Genomic DNA, 21,410 nt, shown 5'->3' with positions numbered 1-21,410 from the left:
TGTCCATTTTGAAAGTCTCTTATATCAGTCATCTTTGCTAACGGCGGTCTGAATCTAAATGGCAAGCACACTTAGGAGGTCGTCTATAAAAACACATTCCTAATAAGGAAAGCCTAATAAAGTATTGGGCTTCATGGCAGGCAATTATTTCGAGTTCTATAGTGACAGCGATTTCGTACACAACTGTTTTAGTTTTATGCAAAATGGTTGCATAACTAACGAACGTTTTTTTATTGACACTGGTGTGACAACCTTAATTTCTCAAAGCAGTTTTTGTCTACCTTGTGCAGATGAAATAAAGGGCTAATCAAGCAACATGAATATTAGCTGCTTCGACGAAAGTTTGAGCTTTGCGGCATCCATCGTTCTCTCAGTGTGGTTGGCTTCCTCCGGTTTAGCAGCTGTCATTGGAAATGCAGTAGTGCTATGGTTGTTCTACAAAAACGAGTCTTTACGAACAATTTCAAACCGATTTTTAGCCTCGTTGTGCGCAGCAGACTTTTTAATAGGGCTTGTCATAAGCCCTGTATGGATGGTTATCAGATGTTGGATTCAGCCGCCAGGAACAGCTACAGTCTTAATCAAGGTTTTGGAAATGCTGTGGATTCACTCAACTGCTGCTACAATGTTTAACCTATGTTGTGTTTCCGTTGACCGATTTATTGTCATTCGCTTTCCTTTTCGTTATCAGGACATTATAACCAAGAAAAGATGTTACGCAGTGATCATAATAGTCTGGTTAGCCTCACTGATTCTTCCAGCTTTTCCGGTTATATTTGAAGATGTCGAAAACTTGTGTCCGTTTTTAATAGTTCTAATGGTTTATATTCCAATAGCACTTGTCACTTTGTGCTATGTTTGGATTTATAAAGCGGCTAGAAGACAAGCTACAGCAATAAGACGGGTCACTCAGACAGGGGTCGAATCAACCCTTGCTGTAGAGAATTATAAAGCTATCAAAACCGTTGGTTTTGTATTGGGTGTTTTTCTGGCATCTTGGATGCCCTCTTCTGTTGTTTCTGTTGTGCATTATTTGGCAGAAAGTGACTCCTGTGCGGATCACAAACTGTACACTGTTGTGTGGCCCTGGGTTGAGGCAATCGCCCTCACATCATCAGCGATCAACCCTTGGGTGTACTGCATTCGTAATAGCGAGTTTCGTCAAGCTTTACGCCGCAGTTTTCTTTGGTTTTTCTCAGTGGAAGTTACACCAGAACGCGAACGTAGCCCTGTTCCATATGGGAACCAGGGACTGTGAAATGGCATGGTAGTTGTTGGTTATATCACTGAAAGAGTCAGAGCTCCGAGAACGACTCATACCAATCTACTAGATCGACCACAATTTTGATGTGATTTTGAAGTGCGGTCTTGTTCAGTTTGGCATTAATAAAAATAAATCATCAAGAAAATCATGTCAAGCTAGTTGTTCTCTCCATTAAGTTTATCCTACTGTCAGTATTTTGCTGTGAGAACGCGCCCAAATTGTGCTACTTAAGATGCTCATACCCCTACCCGCAGGCACCCGCGCACACATGCGGGCGTATTATGAGCGCGCGATTGCATATTTTCAAATTAGGCTGCCATCTTAAATTTGGTAACTCGAGGGGAATTTGCGTAAGGTGTAGTCGTGAGGTGGAAACACTGCCCTAACCCTCTACCAGCCAAACATCCAATTATACTATATCCATGGCGACATTCGAATACCTGGTCTATCGAGCGCTCCGTACAAAGTAACAGCAACAAAAACATCTAGCTTAAAACCAATGATAGCTTTGTAATTTTGCATAGTACGAACTGGAACGTTCTTTTCGTTGGAGTTTTGATGATCAGTTTCCCTTTTTATTCTGCTGGCTTGTTTTCCGGCTCTTTAAAAATGGAAAAAAAATAATAAAGCTAGTGACAAACGTTATCTGAAGAATGAAAATTATTCTCCGTATGAACTCATTTTGAAATCGTTAAATCAACCCCTAGGCAGGGAGCAACTCGATCATTAGACTACGAGTAGTCCCTCTTTCGCTTAGTCCGTAGTGCGTGACGCGAAAGAAAACCGCGAGAAAAAAATGGCCGCGCGAAATCCTGGAGGCGAGGAGCACTTTACTGTGGGGCTTGTTATAGACCCTACCTGGATGGCCATCAGATGTTGGATTCAGCCACCAAGGACCAACAGTTTTTAGATCTTTTGAGGCAAGTAATAAACTTGCTGTGGATTCACACAACTGCTGCTACAGTGTTTAACGTATGTTGTGTTTCCGTTGACCGATTGAATATCATTCGCTTTCCTTTCCGTTATCAGGACATCTTAACAAAGAAAAAATATTACGCGGTGATTGTAAAGGTGTGGTTAATCTCACTGTTTTACTCCAGGATTTTGGTAGATGATCTCAGGAACGTTGAGAACTTGTGGTTTTCTTTATCATTTATATTTTTTCTACTTCCAATGACTGTTGTCACTTTGTGCTTTTTTTTCATTTTTGGATTTTCAAAGTCGTCAGAAGAAAAGCTAGAAGAACAAAAAAAGGAAATCTACAAACCTCTCAGAAAAACAGTTCTCCAGTTAAAGCAAATTTTCTCTTGGTTGAAGCTATACAAAATCGTAAAGCTATCAAAACCATTGGTTTTGTGTTGGGTGTTTTTATTGTTTCATGGATGCCTTCTATAATGGTTTCAATCGACCGTAGGAAAAAAAAAATGGCGGCTGTACATTTTACCACAATACCTTGCGAACCTAACATAGCCTAAAGACACAAAGAAAGCCAAATTTTTACAGTATTTGTCCTTGTACTAAGGATATTGTGTAGCCTAGGTTTGAAGATTTTATAGCTCTACTGCACGTTTTTATGAACGTTGTTAAGGTTTTCGTGCCCTAAGAACCATGGGTAAATGTACCAGTCGCCATCTTTTTTCCTACGGAGGATTGTGGATCGTTTGTTACAGCAAGTGACAAGTGCGTTGATCATAGACTGGCCTATGTTGTGTGGCCCTGGATCGAGGCAATCGCGTTTACATCATCAGCGATCAACGCGTGGATTTACTGTTTCCGAAATGGAGAGTTTCTCGAAGCTTTATGCCTCAATTTACATTATTGTCCACGTCTTCACTCAATAACTACGACAGAACTTACAGCGGAGTCAGATTGTAATCACAGGGTGCAAAATTCCAATGCATTGGCAAATATGTGACCTCTCACGCGAAAACGCTCCTTACGGTATCCGTTCGAGCGGCTGAACGCACGGTGATTGAACTAGTTTGCTAACAGGCTCCCAGCGAGGGCAGAAAAAAAATCCGGCGGGGGCGGAAAAAAAAATCCGGCGAACGAAGCGAGCCGTTAAGCGCGGAAAAAAGAATTCCGCGAATTGCGCTCCCCTTCCTCACCATTCCGCTCTCGGCTCTCCTCGCTCGCCCGGCCCTAGACCACACTTGGCTAGTTCGCACTAAACCCATTAACTCAAACGGGAGCCTGTTCCCAGGCTACAAGGGGACGGATAATTTGAATAGCGATAGTCAATTTAATTGTTCCAATATATCTTAAGACCACTTGGTTCTACATGAGTTGATAACCACTGAATATGATGGGTAATGACTCTAGTAACGATTTAGTAAAATGCAAACTATGAAGGTAAATGTTAGAGATTCATGAGATGTAGGTTGTGTGAACCTGTATATGTTGGGAATTAATACTATGAATGCTGTGTAGGTATATGTGGGAGATAAATGAGATGTAGGTTGTGTAGGTATATGTTGGGAATTAATACGATGAAAGCTGTCTAGGTATATGTGGGGGATAAATGAGATGTAGGCCGTATAGTTATATGTGGGGGATTAATGAGATGTAGGCTTTGTAGGTATATGTGGGGGATTAATGAGATGTAGGATGTATAGGTGTATGTGGGGGATTAATGAGATGTAGGATGTGTAGGTGTATGTGAGGGATTAATGAGATGTAGGATGTGTAGGTATATGTACTCAACTAGGGGATTAATGAGAAGCGGGCTGTGTAGGTATATGTCGGGGATTAATGAAATGCAGGCTGTGAGGGGATATTGGGGGGATATTTATGGCGTTATATCCAGGAGGTATTGTTTTAAGAGAGATTAAGAGAGATATGTACATTGCGCTGGAGTTAACTGACCGCCCAACCATCCGGGTGGTGTCGCACTGATAAAGCGAAAGAACAAAAGGCTTGGCTGTTAGCCAATGAGAAAGCTATAATATGTTAATTTGCCCAACATTCTTTATATGCACGCTTATGTTCTGTAACGGCTTTGTAATTTATGCTTTACATACAGTTTTATATTAAAATACACGTTCACCTCGTGTATCTTACGGTTACAGCCATCGTCTAAGAATGCCTACGAGCGAAAACAGCTTCCGGTGCCTCGCCGCCTAAAGCATCACAATTTTCAATGTTATTCCACCAGATGTCATTGTCTCCGCAACAGTTAGACTTGAAGTCAATATAAGTAGCGAGGTCCCCGAGAACTGGAAGCTATGGAAAGTGAAATACTGTAATAATTACTTGGTTTGGAAAGATATCAGTCAACTCGCGATGTTCAAGGACGTTATTGATGACGATGGCCTTTAAGTGTTCAAAGCCTTAAGCTAAACTGAAGAAGAAGATGCAAACCATTGCCGTGTAGTAATGGCCGGGAGAAGATGGCATCGGCGAAGTAACGTAAACAAGATTGTTTCAGCAGGAGGGAAAAACTTTCTACCGAAACGCTCGACAACTTAAATAATCGCTGAATCAAAAAGCACCTTGGCAAAGAGCTGAAATGTATGTGATTTTTTACGGTTTTTACACGATGCTCTCATCTCATCTGTGTTCGACTGGTGTTGGGATAAAACATGAGCAAAGCAAGCAGCCACTTAGGATGACAGACCCCAGTCGTTAAACAAGTGTATCGACCTTCCAGCATCCCAGATGCAAATACCGGGATCTTGACAAAGACGACGGCGACGGCGAGGACAACGCCTTGTAAAACTGAATTTGTCCAGGATTTGTCCAGGATGCCTATAGCTCTAAAACCTCGTTCAGGCTAAATACGTAATGACAGCGTTCAATTCTAAATGGAAACACGAAAAATTAGCAGTGCGTTGTTGTTTTGCAGAGGACGGCTATGAAATGTACAAAGGTTTGCTGAACACACTTATACAGCCGCTTTGTTTTGCTCATTAAACCTTTTGTTTGGTGGTGCCCATTGACGTCGTGGTTTGCTCCAGACTCCGTCCACACTACGCCGGAGGGATTTAAAAACGCATAATAGCTTTCTGTCTACGGTCAGACCTATGAAAACGCAGCTTTTCGAAAACGTTCTTCAGACTGGAGGAATTTGAAAACGCCGGCTTTGAGTTTTCGTGTGGACGAAAAACATCTTAAAACGGACCTTTTCGAACACGATAGGATCAGGAGAACCACGTAATTTCCCTGACCGAGATTTCCTCAAACAAAAATATAAAACGACCGGTGATTGATGTGTTTTTAAATTCCTCCGGTGTAGTGTGGACGACCGGGCCTAAGCTTCCTAGGCTCCTAGTGAATAAATAAAGTTTTAATTTATTTACTTTTACTGTCCGATTTATCACAAGGAACCTGGAACGTTATTTATTATTAAAAGACTATCTGTGTGGGATTCACATACCCAAAAGGAAATTCATGACATCCAGATCTTGGGTATACAATTTATTATCGAATACCAGGGTATGTGATTCGCATACCTTAAAGGAAATTCATGAAATCCAGATCTAAGGTGTACAACGACAAGCCGCTCGTTTTGTTAAACATTTTTATTATTCCCCTATAACACAATCGGGAGCTTGTTCACAGGCTAAGTTGGCAGAGATCTTGTATACGAATTGAGAAGACGTCTACGCTATCTTTGCCATGCTCTAACATACAGGCAATATTTGTGTCAAAGCTTTACACTTGCAAATCCTTTTCTAGATCTGTGCAGCAACGTTCAAGTTATCTCTCAGTGTAAAGGCTATAACGTGGCTTTTGAATTTAGTTAGGTCTTTATGACGAACTTCATTAAGTGGCACACAAACGTTTCCTTTGTGTAGTCTCTCGTTGCTTACACAACTGTCTTCCAGAACGGCATAAAATGACACAAACTCTAACGTGTGTTATCGTTTCAGCCTTTTTGGTCGAAATTCGTTCAGACCTTTTATACGATAGCCGGATTCGTATATGGTGTGTTACATATACTCTTGGTCTGATGCACTGCAAAAAATGATTGGTCGACAAAATGAACAAAACTAACACTGAAGCTCATAGTCCTTGTGCAAAGTTTAACTATTTTCAATGACCCTTCAGTTGACCTATTCCTATAACTTGTATCACAATTGTTTGGACCTATAGTACCATGAGATCCACGAAGATCAAAGACATCAGAGGTCAACAAAAGAATGAAAAAGACCAGAAAATGGTGTCACGTCTGCCACGATTTGATGATTTTTTTAAGACTCTATTTACTATTTACTTTGAATGAATACTATCCTTCTAGTTGAAAGAACGTTCACTTATCACGGAAATATAATTGGTAAATCACGCATCACCTACTTGTAAAATAGCAAATGACGCATCACGTTATGATGTCCTGTTCCGTGTCACGCGGCTAATTTGGTCTCAATCACGCATCACGCTGCTAATTTTGGGGCGATCACGCGTAACGCAAAAACCCTTTGCCACCCTCTAGTTATTCTCTTCGTTAGACCAGAGCAATTTATAACAAGAAGTAAAGAGCGGGATTAGTTGGTCCAAGACATTTACTTGTTATTTATTTGATATGTAGGTTTGAGCAAAGGCAGCGAAAGGGCCGATGTGAACCTACCATATCAAATGAATACCTATCTAAAACTACAAATATAAACACCAGGAAATTAGATAGCCAGATTATATTCGAGTGCATCTCTCATTTATCGATTACCTCAAAAGATTAATTTCATTTGAAATCGTGTCAATCTATTTTAGCTTCTAATTTAATGTTTTAAGCTGTATCACATGTACAGAAGCTTTCGGGATAAGGTGTTCGCGCAAGTTTGCTCAATAAAGATTTTAACAATTAATTTTATATACAGTGACTTCTGCATTCCCTCAAGTATAAAGATTTACTAAAACATAATAACACTGAATACATCAACGTGAAGGCCAATGTGGACTCTAGCATGTCAAACAAAATTAAAATGTGGACCAGATTGTGCTGAGCACAATTCAATTGAAACCGATACGATACACACTGAAAAATTCTCGAAATAAAAGAACCAAAATAAACTAAACCAGTATAAGGAGCAATATCTTCAGCACACATAGGGCAGGAGAGCTACGGACTTAGTGGTAGGATTACAAGATGGTTCTGAAAGGGGTTTATTGGGTTCCTGATCGATTAAGACAGCAGAAGGTTGTGGTATAGGACTTTGGAAGCGAGTGCTGCTCGCGTCATGCAAACGTCGAGCAAACAACTTTCATCAGAAACTTGGTCAGTTGAGAAAACGACCCTCGTTGCTTCCTAAAACAAGTCTAAAATCCTGGGATATTTTATTTGCCATACAACACAATCGTCAGCAAATCTTAGAGACTCAGACGGTCCGAAGTCGCGCACGAAGAGGGAGTAGGGAGTTTAAGTGACCAAGACGTCGACGCCGCGGACAACGTCGATAAACTGGGGATGAATTTATATTTTACACGATTTTACCTTCGAAACTCTCGATATTGCTTAAGTTGTTTTGTTTGTTTCTCACTGTCAAAACTATCACGAAATTGAATCTGAAACACAGCGGTAAATTTGGAATAGAAACTTAAAAAATATCCGTCGTCGTTCACGTTCTCCACACAACGCAGAATTTGGTCAGTTCACTTTGCTGTTTTGCTGAGGCCTGCAAAGAAATGTACCAAGAATTATAATGCACAGCCATTGTCTTGTTTATTAAACCTTTTGTTTAGCGACGTGTCCGTTGCCGTTACTCTCGAAGTTTTCTTAAACTCCCTGGTAAGAGTGGGTAAGCGATCTCGAACCGTTAGGCAACCGGGCTAGCAAGCCGATTGCAGCAGAATTTTACTGCAAGACAGAAATTCGTGCCATAAACTTACGGTAAGTTTGTCACACGCTGTAAAGTTGTAATCGTCTCAAACGACCAGTGAACCAGACTTGGAATAAGAAACAGTTTTTCTCGTCACCTCTTGATAAAAATTGAAACACCAGACTCTCTAAGCTCGTGTAAATAAATGTGAGCCGCATAACATATTATCTGATCTATTGTCTACATTGTAGTTTTCTTTCACCTTCCATGTAAATATATGTGACAATATGTATGTTTCTTCTTTCATTAACTAGAGCTAAGATAACAAATAAATTAAAGTCAAGTTAAGTAATCTGACACTGATACAAAATTACATCCATTTTCTGTTCTTAAATTTTTCGACAAGAGGTTTAACCTTTCTCTTTTATTTACATTTATATTATATTACTTTAAAATATTGAACTTGATATACAGGATATGGAAGTCAAGGGCGTATCCTGAGAGTAAAGAGTTAATTTTATATGTTTGGGTTTAGCTCTGTAAAGAGGAACATTCTGATTTATTTGTTGAAGCTCATTGTATTGAAACACCTTATCTTGTTGTTCTGAAATATCTTACTATGACGACCAGCTTAAAAAAACTTGCGCCACTTTTTCATCTAATCAGAAGTAAAACCAAAACCAACGGTGACTCGTTCGCGCACATTTTCCCGCGCTTTGCGTCAGCTACATGTAATTAGTTTGAGCTTTGATTGGTTCACTGTATTGTCTGTGTCCTTTGTGATTGGATAGAGCAATTACTTTGGTTTTGATGTTAAGACAAACGCTCTATACGACTGTGTGTACATCGCATGTCATCGAGAGAATAGGTAACTTGACAAGGATTTGAAACGAAATGAATCTTTCAATTAATCTGCACATAACAAACACAATGTGGAATAACTCAGATTTCTATTTTAATTTAGGGCAATTCCTGGCGGTCAAAACTCAAAATTGCAGTGCAAAGCTTATTAAAACTCGCTATTATGGAAATGATTTTCGCCTAATTACGTTTCAAAAACATTGTAGAAAAGAAAACAATTTGCTGTTAGGATGAAAACTGTTTCCTCGCGTTTGTCTTGATAATAATTGCGAGCGATGTCTTTGCATAAATTGGTCAGAGAAACATAATCTTTGTGCGAGCATCTTGTACCCACCTAACTCAGCTAGAACTTCGTTGTTATTTCAACCGACATCAACGTACAACATATGTCATTAAAACATGCTAGTTTTAGAGGAAGAGAATTGAAATGAATCATTTATTTAATTTACATACAAGACGTACAAAATCGTTTGAATCCTGTGCCGGAAATTAAGAGACAGGAATTTTTTTTTTCTAACTAAGACGAATCTTCCCATTTAACCTATAGACACCAAATACATTAAAGTATCAGAACTTTGTCTCGCATATAATTCCTGGCTAGCATGGACCCTAGCGCAAGAAATTTTACTCGTATCTGATTTCAGACTGAGATCTGCTGGATCTCTTGAGTGAAGACATGAACAGCGATGACAATTGAGGCGTAAAGAATTTCGAAACTCTCCATTTCGGAAACAGTAAATCCACGGGTTGATCGTCGATGATGTAAACGCGATTGCCTCAATCCAGGGCCACACAACATACGCCAGTTTATGATCAACGCACTTGTCACTTGCTGTAACATAATCCACAATTGAAACCACTATAGAAGGCATCCATGAAACAATAAAAACACCCAACACTATACCAATGGTTTTAATAGCTTTGTAATTTTGCATAGCACAAGCAGGAGCGTTCTTTTCGTTGGAGTTTTGATGATTTCCCCCGCTTTTTATTGTGCTAGCTTGTTTTCTGGCGGCTTTAAAAATGGAAAAATAGCACAAAGTGACAACAGTTATTGGAAGTACGAAAGTAATAAATGTTAAAGAAAACCACAGGCTTTCAACCTTGGTCCGATTACCTACCAAAGTCCTGGAGAAAGGAAGAAACAGTGAGATCAACCACACCATTATAATCACTGCGTAACATCTTTGCTTGGTTATGATGTTCTGATAACGAAAAGGAAAGCGAATGGCAATAAATCGGTCAACCGAAACACAACATAAGTTAAATACTGTGACGGCAGTTGAGTGAATCCACAGCAAGTTTATAACTTGCTTTAAAATGTGAGCTCTTTGAGGCTGAGTGGCAAATCGTATGGCTATCCAGACAGGGTCTATAACAAGTCCCACTAGAAAGCCTGCTAAACACAACGAGGCTAAAAATCGGTTTGAGGTTGTTCTTAAAGACTTGTTTTTGTAAAATAACCACAGCACCACTGCATTTCCAATGACAGCTGCCAAACCAGACAAGAAGAACCATAGTGAGAGAATGCTGGATGCCGCAATGCTCAGTCCCTCGTTAAGACAGCTGATGTTCATGTTGAGTTAGTCCGCGACAAAGAAAAGCCAGAAGTAGTCGAAGTTTGTCAATGGTACGAACGCCACTCCTACAGAAAGATTTAAATGTAAGATAGAAATATTCGTTTTCCATAAGGTGAACAAACAATTATAACACTGACACGACTTGTTGTTCTATAGAAAGCAGTTTCTTTAAAGCCATTGGCCTGTCTAGGAAAAGCATCCCCGTCCATTGTTCTGAATTAACGATATAATTGGTCGACTTCACTGATTTGAAGTGACTCGACTCAAATAGTCGCATTTTGATTTATATCTGCGGCTGTTTCATGATGCTGGCTGAATAAAAACTCGAAACACCTGGCATTTGGCTACAACTGTGAAATAACTTGTCGGCGGCTTAAGTGAAACAGTTTTTTACAATTCACAGGTTAATATAATCAGCTATTCTGAGATTTGATCAGGTTTTAAGGTATTTCATAATATCTACGGAACTGACCATCACTTTATGATGGTTGACAGGATCGGCCAAAGAGCATCAAATATAATATAAGTAAAATTTGGGGAGACATTCTGTGAGGTACGAATTAAGCTAGTACAAGCTGATACCATAAAATTTAACATGAAAAAGTCGCAAAATTTTGACTGGATGCATTTTTGTCTAAAAAGTGAGGTCTGGAAGAGACCCAAAAGTTTTATTTTGTATGTAGGCGCCGCGTTCAAACCGAAAACGTTATTTTTATTACCCACACGGTACGAAACAATGGTCTTACAGCTAAAGCTCACCGGTTGAGTATTTTTAGGGGAATCAGACATACTGATTTTTTGCAGTCGTAGGCGAAGTGCGAAAACCTCTCTCTTTGTGATCGAGGTTCTGACGAATTCTCACGTGATCAGGGGACTGGTGATGCACGTCAGCGTAGTCCATAGCCTGCGAACAGACTCCCGGTGAGCCCTGTCCCCGCCCCGATCGCTTTGCTCTCCGAATTCATCTGTTTCGCGCTCTCTGAAATTTTTTTCCGTCCTCGCCGGGAGCCTGTTCGCAGGCTATGTAGTCCAAAGAATGGACTTTTGCTCTTGTGACAGCACACGAAGAACCAGTTGAAGGTTGTGTTCTTTTAGGATCAACCGTTTCTGGTTAGTTGGGTTGGTTGGCTTTTTTCGCGTTCTATTTGGGGCAAAGCCGTTTTTGGTGGCCGGGTTTGGTTGAACAACTTTTGCAACCGGCCTCAAACCACTGTTGAAACTGTCGAAAAAGCATTTGCGTGATTATGTCGCGTGATTGTAGCTTGCGTAGCGAGTATTCCCAGGAGTTACCGCGTTTGAACCGAAAACGGTTGGAAAAATATTCTATCGAGAAACGTTGACCGTATCCCAAACCGGTTGCGGTTGAAACGGTTGATCCCAATAGAACACGACCGAAGTCTGGGAATGGGTGACGTCATTTAATTCTGGACTTGCTAAAGTTGGTTCGGAAAGGCAAGATCTGGCTGCTAGGTTGTTCCACTGGAAATAAGTGAAAACGAAGCCAAAACTTTAAATCAAAATGAGACGAAAAATGAACGGTTTTGTGTGAATATGAATCTTACTGACGGGGCTGGTTAAAACAAGGTGTTTTATAGAAATTCCAGCCTTCTGGTTTTATTCAAGAAGTGAGTCAGTTAATTAAATCACGTATTTAACCTAAAAATTATTTCTTTAACCGACAACGTTTGGTATTATTTCTAAAAGAAATCATTTAACTTCTCATTCGCGGAACTATTACCCATTTCGATGAATGGAAAATGAGGCCCGTTCTTTAGTCAATTGGATGGCAAGGCTAAAAATTTGACTGGTCGGCTTATCACAGAAAATGTAAATGCATGGCAAATTAATTATCTGGAAAAAATTCAGGGATAAACGTTTTGGCCCCCTGAGTGATCTGAATTGTGGAATATGGACAGTTCATGAATGTTTTTTTTCGTGTTTGTCGTTCTAATAATTGCGAGAGGTGCTTTTTAATTAATTAAAAAAAAAAGACATGATAAAATCTTCTTGCAAGTTTCTTGTACCCCACGTAAATCAAACAAAAGTTCCTTCTTATTTCAAGAACATTAGCATACAACACAAGTCATTAAAATATAGCTGGATTTTGAAATGAATCATTTATTTAATTTACATACGAGAAGTGTTATATCGTTTGAATCCTGTGCCAGAGATTGAGAGACAGGCGTTTTAACTGAGGCGAATTTTCCCTGACTCTAAATACAAGTACCCGGAACTTATACCGGAACCTGTAACTCATACCGGTTATAGGACCATTTATCTGTAAACTAAAAAATGCATCCGGTTATAAGGCCCCCCGGATACAAGCCCTCTTCTAGCATCTAGCCTTCCTTGTTTTCAATTCGTATCATTATGACGTTTTAAAGCATAATTACCAGTAAATGAAACTGATCTATTTCGATCAACATGTGCAGCAATAGCTCGTTTCGAAATGTTTTTTTTAATATCCCTGTTATAAGTCTCCTTGGATATAACCCCTCCGTTTAGAAGCCCATCTAAAAACTTTTACTAAGTTGTATAAACCCAGGGCTTATAAGCGGCAGTTTGAGGTACACAATGTCTGGCTAGGATGAACCCCAGAGCTAGAATGTTTATTCGTATTTAATTCAGTTCCAGACCACGATCTGCTGGATCTTTTGAGTTAAGACATGAACACAGATGACAATTGAGGCGTAATGTATCTCGAAACTCTCCATTTCGGAAACAGTAAATCTACGGGTTGATCGCTGATGATGTCAACGCGATTGCCTCAATCCAGGGCCACACAACATAGGCCAGTTTATGATCAACGCACTTGTCGCCCGCTGTCACATAATCCACAACTGAAATCACTAAAGAAGGCATCCATGAAACAATAAAACCACCCAACACAAAACCAATGGTTTTGATAGCTTTGTAATTTTGGGTGTTTTGTGGGGTATTGTTTTCGTCGAAGTTGTGATGACTTTCCCTTCTTCTAGATTGTTTTTTAGCGGCTTTAAAAATCCAGAAATAGCACAAAGTGACAACAGTTAATGGAAGAACGAAAACTATAAATGTTAAGGAAAACCACAGTTTTTCCGCAACATTGGTCTGATTATCTACCAAAATCCTGGAGCAAGGAAGAAACAGTGAGATCAACCACACCATTATAATCACTGCGTAACATCTTTTCTTGGTTATGATGTCTTGATAACGAAAAGGAAAGCGAATGGCAATAAATCGGTCAACAGAAACACAACATAAGTTGAAGACTGTAGCAGCAGTTTTGTGAATCCACAGCAAGTTTATAACTTGTTTCAAAATGTGAGCTCTTTGAGGCTGAGTGGCAAATCATATGGCTATCCAGACAGGGTCTATAACAAGCCCTACTAGAAAGTCTGCTACGCACAACGAGGCTAAAAACCGGTTTGAAATTGTTCGTAAAGACTCGTTTTGCAGAACAACCACAGCACCACTGCATTTCCTATGACAGCTGCTAAACCAGAGGAGGTGAACCACAGTGACAGAACGATGGATGCCGCACTACTCAGTCGCTCGTTGAAACAGCCGCTAACATTCATGTTACTGTTAAGTTTGCTAACGACGACAAGACAAGTGTAACTTAAATGGAAGGTGTTCGGAGTTCAAGTGCTAGACCTTTCTGTACGAATGATCTTAAGCCAGTAGAATGCAGCTAATCGTATGCATTTATTTCGTATAAAAATGAAATGTATACTTTGCACGCAGATGGCTTATTTTAGACAGGAACTTCTAATGATTCTAGGTTAAGAAATTCTTTTAGGGCTTCCAAAAATGTTATTAATAGCTCCCTATAACAAACATACGGCTAAATAAGCAGCTATCTATAGCATACAATTAATAAATGAAGATTACTATTTCAAATGGTAGTCCTGTCTACACGAATGATCTTAAGCCAGTAGAATGCAGCTAATTGGATGTTTTTATTTTGCATAAAAAAATCTTTTCGAGTCGTTGCTAAGGAAAATTTAGTCTCATATAACCTCGTCATTTTTAGTTAGTTCAGAGTTATTTCATGTGTTTCAACTTTTTCATGATCAGTAACACTAGTGATGACGTCATCAGGCCACGTCCATGGTCATGTGACTAATAAAGAAAAAATGCAAAGGCTCCCAGGCAAATTACTTTCTCGGAATTTTTTTCATTCATTTAATATTCTAATTTAAATCCTCATTACGCTATGCATCGATTTTGTTTCATTTCTAAAAAGTCAGATTTTGAGAGCATTTCAAAATATTGAAAAATTCGTAATTTTCGGAAAAAAGCATGATTCCGAAAAAGGAATGCATAGCTATGTTGCCAACGTTGGCTTTAATCGGAATTCGTCGAAAAAGGCTGGATTTTATGAAAACCCGTATTTCCTTTAGCATTTAAAAAAACCGGAAGTGCGCCCGATATCTATTGGAAGTTACCCTATCAGCGCGCGCGCAATTTACACTACCAGCGCACTTCGGTAAGATCAAACAAAGCCACACGGAGTTAGTTTTTCTCTTTCTATTGCTCTTGTTATACGGTCTTTCTCTTAATTTGTCTTTGCTTGTACTTTTTTTACTTTGCATTTTGCGAAACACAAAGAAAAACATCTAAAATGTATGCGACTTTGCAACTTTTTGAGTTGTTTTTATTTTCCGTGCTCAGGCTGACGTAAGTGACCGGAAGTGAAATTTCACCTCCTTAGCAACGCGCGCGAGCGCGCGCATGAATCGGTTAATGGGCCCTTAATCTGAATAGTAACAATTCATCAAGAACTAGAGTTTAAAAGAAGATGGGTACAGATGAAGTTGGGAATCAATTAACTCAGCCTTTCTTTGATTGGATGCAGGCTAAGTAATACCTTCCATGATGCCTTACAGACAGTGAAAGAGTCTGTATTCAATTTTTAGGATGAGTGAAAAACTGTTCATGTCAGTTGTCCATTGTCAGTTGTCATTTTAGTTGTCAGTTGTCAGTTGTCCAGCCTTTTAAAAAAACACAACGTCAACAAAAACTAAAAAACAAAGTAAAATAAATGCTATCGTTCCGGATTTCAAGGACAGAATGTTTATAAACATATGGCGTTTTATTGAAGGAGTGATCAACGATGTAAGATTGCATTTATAACTTTCAAACCTTTAAACCTTGGCATAGGAATACCTGTGTGTCGTGCAATCAGTACTGCATTTGTATCAAGACAAATCTAGCGACAACTGGTACTGCTCCTGGGCTACCCTTTAGCCCCTTAGAAATGCTACACAGTTTAATGGTTTTGTCTTGCTTATAGGGATGATGCTAGTATTTGGAGTAATTTTTGTAGTCTTGCTTTATACTTGTATTTTCATGAAAAAGGAAAGAAAACTCAGCAGATAACGAACATTGCTCTAGTATGAAATTCTTGGGTATCAAAACTAACCAAGCATTCTGCTGTTAGCTTGAAAGGTCCAAGTTCATTACTACAACTCCGAATCAGTTCAGAAAACTTTAACTGTACACTAGATCACCTGTACGAGCTATTTAATGTAAAAGGACCGGAGCTTTATGTAGGAGATTCAATTATGTAAAGTTATCGGTTTGGTGTGGCACGACGCGAGCTAGCTCATGTGAGATGGCGACACCGCTTTCTAAAAAGCCTCAAATCACTGCAGAAACCACAGCATTCGTATATTTGATTCCAGACCGCGATCTGCTGGATCCCTTGAGTTAAGACATGAACACAGATGACAATTGAGGCGTAATGTATCTCGAAACTCTCCATTTCGGAAACAGTAAATCCACGGGTTGATCGCTGATGATGTAAGCGCGATTGCCTCGATCCAGGGCCACACAACATAGGCCAGTTTATGATCAACGCACTTGTCGCCTGCTGTCACATAATCCACAACTGAAACCACTAAAGAAGGCATCCATGAAACGATAAAAATACCCAATACAAAACCAGTAGTTTTGATGGCTTTGTAATTTTGTGTGTTTTGTGGAATATTGTTTTCGTTGGAGTTTTGATGACTTTCCCTTCGTATTCTTCTAGATTGTTTTTTAGCGGCTTCAAAAATCCAGAAATAGCACAAAGTGACAACAGTTAATGGAAGAACGAAAACTATAAATGTTAAGGAAAACCACAGTTTTTCAACGTTGGTCTGATTATCTACCAAAATCCTGGAGCAAGGAAGAAACAATGAGATCAACCACACCATCATAATCACTGCGTAACATCTTTTCTTGGTTATAATGTTCTGATAACGAAAAGGAAAGCGAATGGCAATAAATCGGTCAACAGAAACACAACATAAGTTAAATACTGTGGCGGCAGTTGTGTGAATCCATAGCAAGTTTATAACTTGTTTCAAAATGTGAGTTCTTGGAGGTTGAGTGGAAAATCGTATGGCTATCCAGACAGGGTCTATAACAAGCCCTACTAGAAAGTCTGCTACGCACAACGAGGCTAAAAATCGGTTTGAAATTGTTCGTAAAGACTCGTTTTTGTAGAACAACCACAGCACCACTGCATTTCCAATGACAGCTGCTAAACCAGAGGAGGCGAACCACAATGAGAGAACGATGGATGAAGCATTGCTCAGTCGCTCGTTGAGGCAGCTCACATTCATGTTTGATAAGTTAACTAAAATAATAACATTCAGAGAATAATTCTAAAGAATCTGACTAAGTTTGCCATTTTTTTCTACATCGCTGTTACTGAGAAAAAAAAAAATATTCAATGTGCTTTTTTTTTAAACTTAGTAAACCCCCCAAAAAGCTTGCTGATTATTTTTAGAAAGCAATTTCTGGAGCTATCGCATGGAACCTGTAGAATCATTGGTCTGTTAACGAAAATAATCACCATCCATTGTTTTCAACTTTCTCCCGATTGGCTCAGTTTAAGAAGTCGTGCCGTAGTTTATTTTCTGAATCATTGTCTTGATCACATCACCATTTAGTGGGTTATAATTGCTAGATAAAATTTCCCAACACCTGGCATTTGATTATATATCATGCGCTATTGACCCGTAGCCCTTGCGAACGAAGGGTCTAGTTGTTAATTATCATTCGACGCATTTTCTCTTCCTTTTCACTGGCTGAGAGCCCACTACGCGACCTGCAAATGACTGCCTACAAATAATGGTCCGCTATTGCTTAATACCGTCCATGTTGCAAATAATATTCTGCTCATGCGTAATTGTAACCAGGTTCTTGCGTTCAGAATGGCAGATCACTGAGCTGTCAGAGAGTGATTTAAATACGAAAACAAACTTCGTGATCGAATGATAAAATATATTTACGAACTCGGCTCTCGCAAAATATCGTGATTTGGCAGTAGGCGTCAAATCACGATATTTTGCCCAACCTCGTCCAGTAACTGTTAATAATATGATGGACTAAGTTACTTCGGAGGGCCAATAACTAAAATATAAACCAATCAGATCGTTTTATTGACTGTCAAATATTCGACCAGACACTGTCCCGAATGATCCTGTGTGGTTTTCTTGTAGTTTTATAATTTACTCTTTTAAACAAACAACCTTTGTTTGCATTACATTCTTAATCAAGCTACGATGGCCTAAGAACACGGAAGTGTTTATATTATACGAAACAACACACTTTATTACCAAAATAAAAAGAAAACTCTTGGTTACAAAAAAAAAAAAGAAAATTAAAACAGAAAATTAGGCAAATTCAGCCAGAATAACTTAAAAGCTAATTGAACGGAGTGAAATGAAATAGTATTTACATAAAGAAGTTGGTTGGCAGTAAGGCTTAAGGGTGTAGATACAATAAGGAGACAAAATTAGAGAAAAATGAAAACGATAAATAAGTGAGTGAAATAAATTAGCGAATTTAAAACGTCAAAAAAAAAAAAAAAAACCAACAACAACAACAACAACAACAACAAACAAACAAATAAACGCCAGCTCTAATCAGAATTGCGCCGTTGAACTTAAGGTATCATTTCTGTCCGTGTTATAGGATTTTTTTCTCCATTTTATTTTCAGTACTGTAAGAAATCTTTTATTAATGAAGCTCAATACCATTGGTCTTTTGTTATAGCTGCTTCCCTCGGTCCTTATAAGCAACCTCGTTCCCAGGGGAAAACACCCTGGAAACGAGGATGCCTCATTAGGAACCTTTAGCAATGATGACGGCGACGTCGAGGACGACGCCTTGTATAGTAAATGATGGATTGAAATCTGTTCAGTAGACCTATTGGTCTAAACACCGGCTCTGGTTAAATAAGTAACAGCAGCTTTCGATTCCAAAAGAAGATGCGAAAAATTAGCCGCCCTGGCTCAGCTATTCAAAATACACAGAAGTAAGTCATTCCACGTTGTCGATTCGCAGATGGAAAGCTAAGAAATGTACCAAGATACAAAACGCACGCGCATAGCATAGCCATTTACATATTGTTCTGCTCATTTAATCTTCTGTTCGGTGACGTTCTCGTTGATGTTTAATTTTCCTTGTGGTTTGCTTAAGCTACCTTTGAATTCTCTCAGGACGATCCTCGCTCTTCACTATCGCATTGGATTGTTTTGTTCCCATTCCCTGATGATCAATATAATTCATGATAATTTATGCAGTGTCTCATTCATCTTTTGAAAACGCGGGGCCTTGGCGATAAAGAAGAGGCTCGACCAAGGCTCTTTAGTGCGTTTTAGACCGTGAAGAAAACTAAAAGAAACAGGAGATTGAGCTCAAGCGTTAGCAGCCGGAGGCAGCCGCTTAGGAGTTCTTGGGGCTTGTCAACATTGATAGAGTAGCTAAGAACTGACTGACTGGGTTGTCATAGATCGAGCTACAGAGAGAGAAAAGAAAGAATCACAGGTCACGCTACTGAGAGAAAGGCTACTTCCTCGGACGTCAGCCTTGTAAAATAACCCGTCAAGGTGCTTCATTAAGTTACCTTTATACTTGATGTGTTTCGTTTGGCGCTTACGCAACCCAGTTCTTCACAAACTAATACTGTAATTGTTACACTGAACCAAACTTTAATGAGTCTTAAGCTGAGCTTTTTACACAAGAAAGAGCTTGATATTTTTGATTTTTTTATGCTACATAATGACCATTTTTGTGAGTTAGAAAACATTTATTTATGTACATAGTTAGATGAAACCGTCCGGCCAGTGAGTCTTGGATCACTCCAGAGGTCAGGTCAGTCCTTCACATAAGCCTGTTAGTTTCCGTGGGCTTTCTTGCCTCTTTGATTTGATATTTGTAAAGTTATTTTAACTTATTGTGCAGCAAAATAATAACAAACTGAAAAAGATAAAATGATTTTAAATGTCCTTAAAAGTTTCAAAATCATCCTGTTATAGAGATGGAAAGTTAGCGAGTGTATACATCCTGACCCGGCGATGATGACTACAGTTTGATTTGTGTCTTCAAAGATATTCAGAGCAATGCTGCCCCTCTGACCTCACATTCTCTGATTCCGGTTTCGTTCTAACGGAAATTCTGGTGTAACGTTCAAAGGAAACCAATGGAAGCAGCGGCGCAAGGCTTCGCGAAACTCTTCATTGCGGAAGTAGTATATCCACGGGTTGATCGCTGATGATGTCAAACCCACTGCCTCAATCCAGGGCCACACAACGTAAAGCAGTTTATCTTTAAAACATTTGTCATTTGCTGTAACATAATCAACAACTGAAACCACTAAAGAAGGCATCCATGAAACAATAAAAACACCCAACACAAAACCAATGGTTTTGATAGCTTTGTAATTTTTTATAACACGAACAGGAGTGTTCATTTCGTTCGAGTTTTGAAGATTTTCCCTTTTTATTCTGCTAGCTTGTTTCCTGGCGACTGTGAAAATCCAAATATAGCACAAAGTGACAACAGTTATTGGAAGTTTAAAAAATATAAATGATAAAGAAAACCAGAATTCTTCTACGGTGGTCGCATTTAGCAAAATCCAGGAGAAAGGAAGAAACAGTGAGATTAACCACACTATTATAATCGCTGCGCAACATCTTTGCTTGGTTATAATGTCCTGATAACGAAAAGGAAAGCGAATGGCAATAAATCGGTCAACAGAAACACAAGATAAGTTAAATACTGTGGCGGCAGTTGAGTGAATCCACACCATGTGAATAACGTCTAGCAAGATGTTACCTCTTTGTGGCTGAGCGAAAACTCTGGTAGTTATAAACATAGGGTGCACCACAAGCCCTGCTAAGAAGTCTGCCACACACAAAGAGACTAAAAATCGGTTTGAAATTGTTCGTAAAGACTGGTTTTTGTAGAATAACCACAGTACCACTGCATTTCCAATGACAGCTGCTAAACCAGAGGAGGCGAACCACAATGAGAGAACGATGGATGCCGTACTGTTCAGTCGTTCGTTGAAGCCGCAACTAATATTCATGTCAAGTTTTGCCAACGACGATACGAGAGGTATAAGTTACGGAAATGAAAATTGTTCTAATAGAAACAACAAATATACCAAAAAGGAGATGAAGAACACATTAACTTTGAAGCTTACAAATATGGTATTAATAGCTCCCTATAACAACCATACGGCTAAAAAACTAAGCAGCTATCTTATAGCATAAAATTAATAAAGGACGATTACGATTTCAAATGGCAGTCCTGTCTACGCGAATGATCTTAAGCCAGTAGAATGCAGCTTATAATGTTTTTATTTGGCATAAAAATGAAGTGTATACTTTGCACGCAGATGGTTTATTTTAGACAGGAACTTCTAATGATTCTAGGTTGGGAAATTCTCTTAGGGCTCCCAAAAAAATCAGACACAAAACACGTTCTAAAACCAAAGGTGATATTCTAAAATAGTGGAAATCTGCCAAATATTGCCGTTTTTAATTTATTTTTGACCAAATTCCTATTTTTGTGTTTCTGCATTGCGATTTTTGCCCTATTTGTGTTTAATTTTACCACACTTTGACATATGTCGGTGTAATCTGTTAACTTAATCCAAATTTTGACATTCTTTCCCATAGGTATTGT

The 21,410-nt window shown here is 39.0% G+C and overlaps 4 protein-coding genes and 2 pseudogenes across 4 annotated transcripts; 2 read left to right on the top strand and 4 right to left on the bottom strand.

Annotated features, from left to right (window-relative positions):
• LOC145497619 (beta-2 adrenergic receptor-like) lies at positions 1-1,755 on the top strand. The gene has a single exon (XM_081477439.1). The coding sequence runs from the start codon at positions 317-319 to the stop codon at positions 1,256-1,258; it is 942 nt and encodes a 313-aa protein (XP_081333565.1). The 5' UTR covers positions 1-316; the 3' UTR covers positions 1,259-1,755.
• Positions 1,756-1,980: 225 nt separating this feature from the next.
• On the top strand, positions 1,981-5,909 carry LOC145496968 (beta-2 adrenergic receptor-like; annotated as a pseudogene).
• Positions 5,910-9,413: 3,504 nt separating this feature from the next.
• LOC145497643 (trace amine-associated receptor 9-like) lies at positions 9,414-11,670 on the bottom strand. The gene has a single exon (XM_081477466.1). It carries the CDS (start codon positions 10,452-10,454, stop codon positions 9,414-9,416), a length of 1,041 nt encoding a protein of 346 aa, XP_081333592.1. The 5' UTR covers positions 10,455-11,670.
• A 1,153-nt stretch (positions 11,671-12,823) lies between these two features.
• LOC145498096 (beta-2 adrenergic receptor-like) lies at positions 12,824-14,059 on the bottom strand (annotated as a pseudogene).
• A 1,747-nt stretch (positions 14,060-15,806) lies between these two features.
• LOC145497847 (beta-2 adrenergic receptor-like) lies at positions 15,807-17,552 on the bottom strand. The gene has a single exon (XM_081477706.1). It carries the CDS (start codon positions 17,051-17,053, stop codon positions 16,088-16,090), a length of 966 nt encoding a protein of 321 aa, XP_081333832.1. The 5' UTR covers positions 17,054-17,552; the 3' UTR covers positions 15,807-16,087.
• A 2,095-nt stretch (positions 17,553-19,647) lies between these two features.
• On the bottom strand, positions 19,648-20,808 carry LOC145498262 (beta-1 adrenergic receptor-like). The gene has a single exon (XM_081478161.1). It carries the CDS (start codon positions 20,806-20,808, stop codon positions 19,858-19,860), a length of 951 nt encoding a protein of 316 aa, XP_081334287.1. The 3' UTR covers positions 19,648-19,857.
• Between the last annotated feature and the right edge of the window lie 602 nt (positions 20,809-21,410).

Source organism: Orbicella franksi, chromosome 9, assembly GCF_964199315.1.
Source record: "Orbicella franksi chromosome 9, jaOrbFran1.1, whole genome shotgun sequence".
NCBI lineage: Eukaryota > Metazoa > Cnidaria > Anthozoa > Scleractinia > Merulinidae > Orbicella > Orbicella franksi.
This window is presented reverse-complemented; position numbering and strand designations above follow the sequence as displayed.

What these genes read in the sequence shown, in the direction of transcription:
- LOC145497643 (XM_081477466.1), bottom strand. Translation starts at nt 10,454, where the DNA reads ATGAACATCAGCTGTCTTAACGAGGGACTGAGCATTGCGGCATCCAGC.
- LOC145497619 (XM_081477439.1), top strand. Translation starts at nt 317, where the DNA reads ATGAATATTAGCTGCTTCGACGAAAGTTTGAGCTTTGCGGCATCCATC.
- LOC145497847 (XM_081477706.1), bottom strand. Translation starts at nt 17,053, where the DNA reads ATGAATGTGAGCTGCCTCAACGAGCGACTGAGCAATGCTTCATCCATC.
- LOC145498262 (XM_081478161.1), bottom strand. Translation starts at nt 20,808, where the DNA reads ATGAATATTAGTTGCGGCTTCAACGAACGACTGAACAGTACGGCATCC.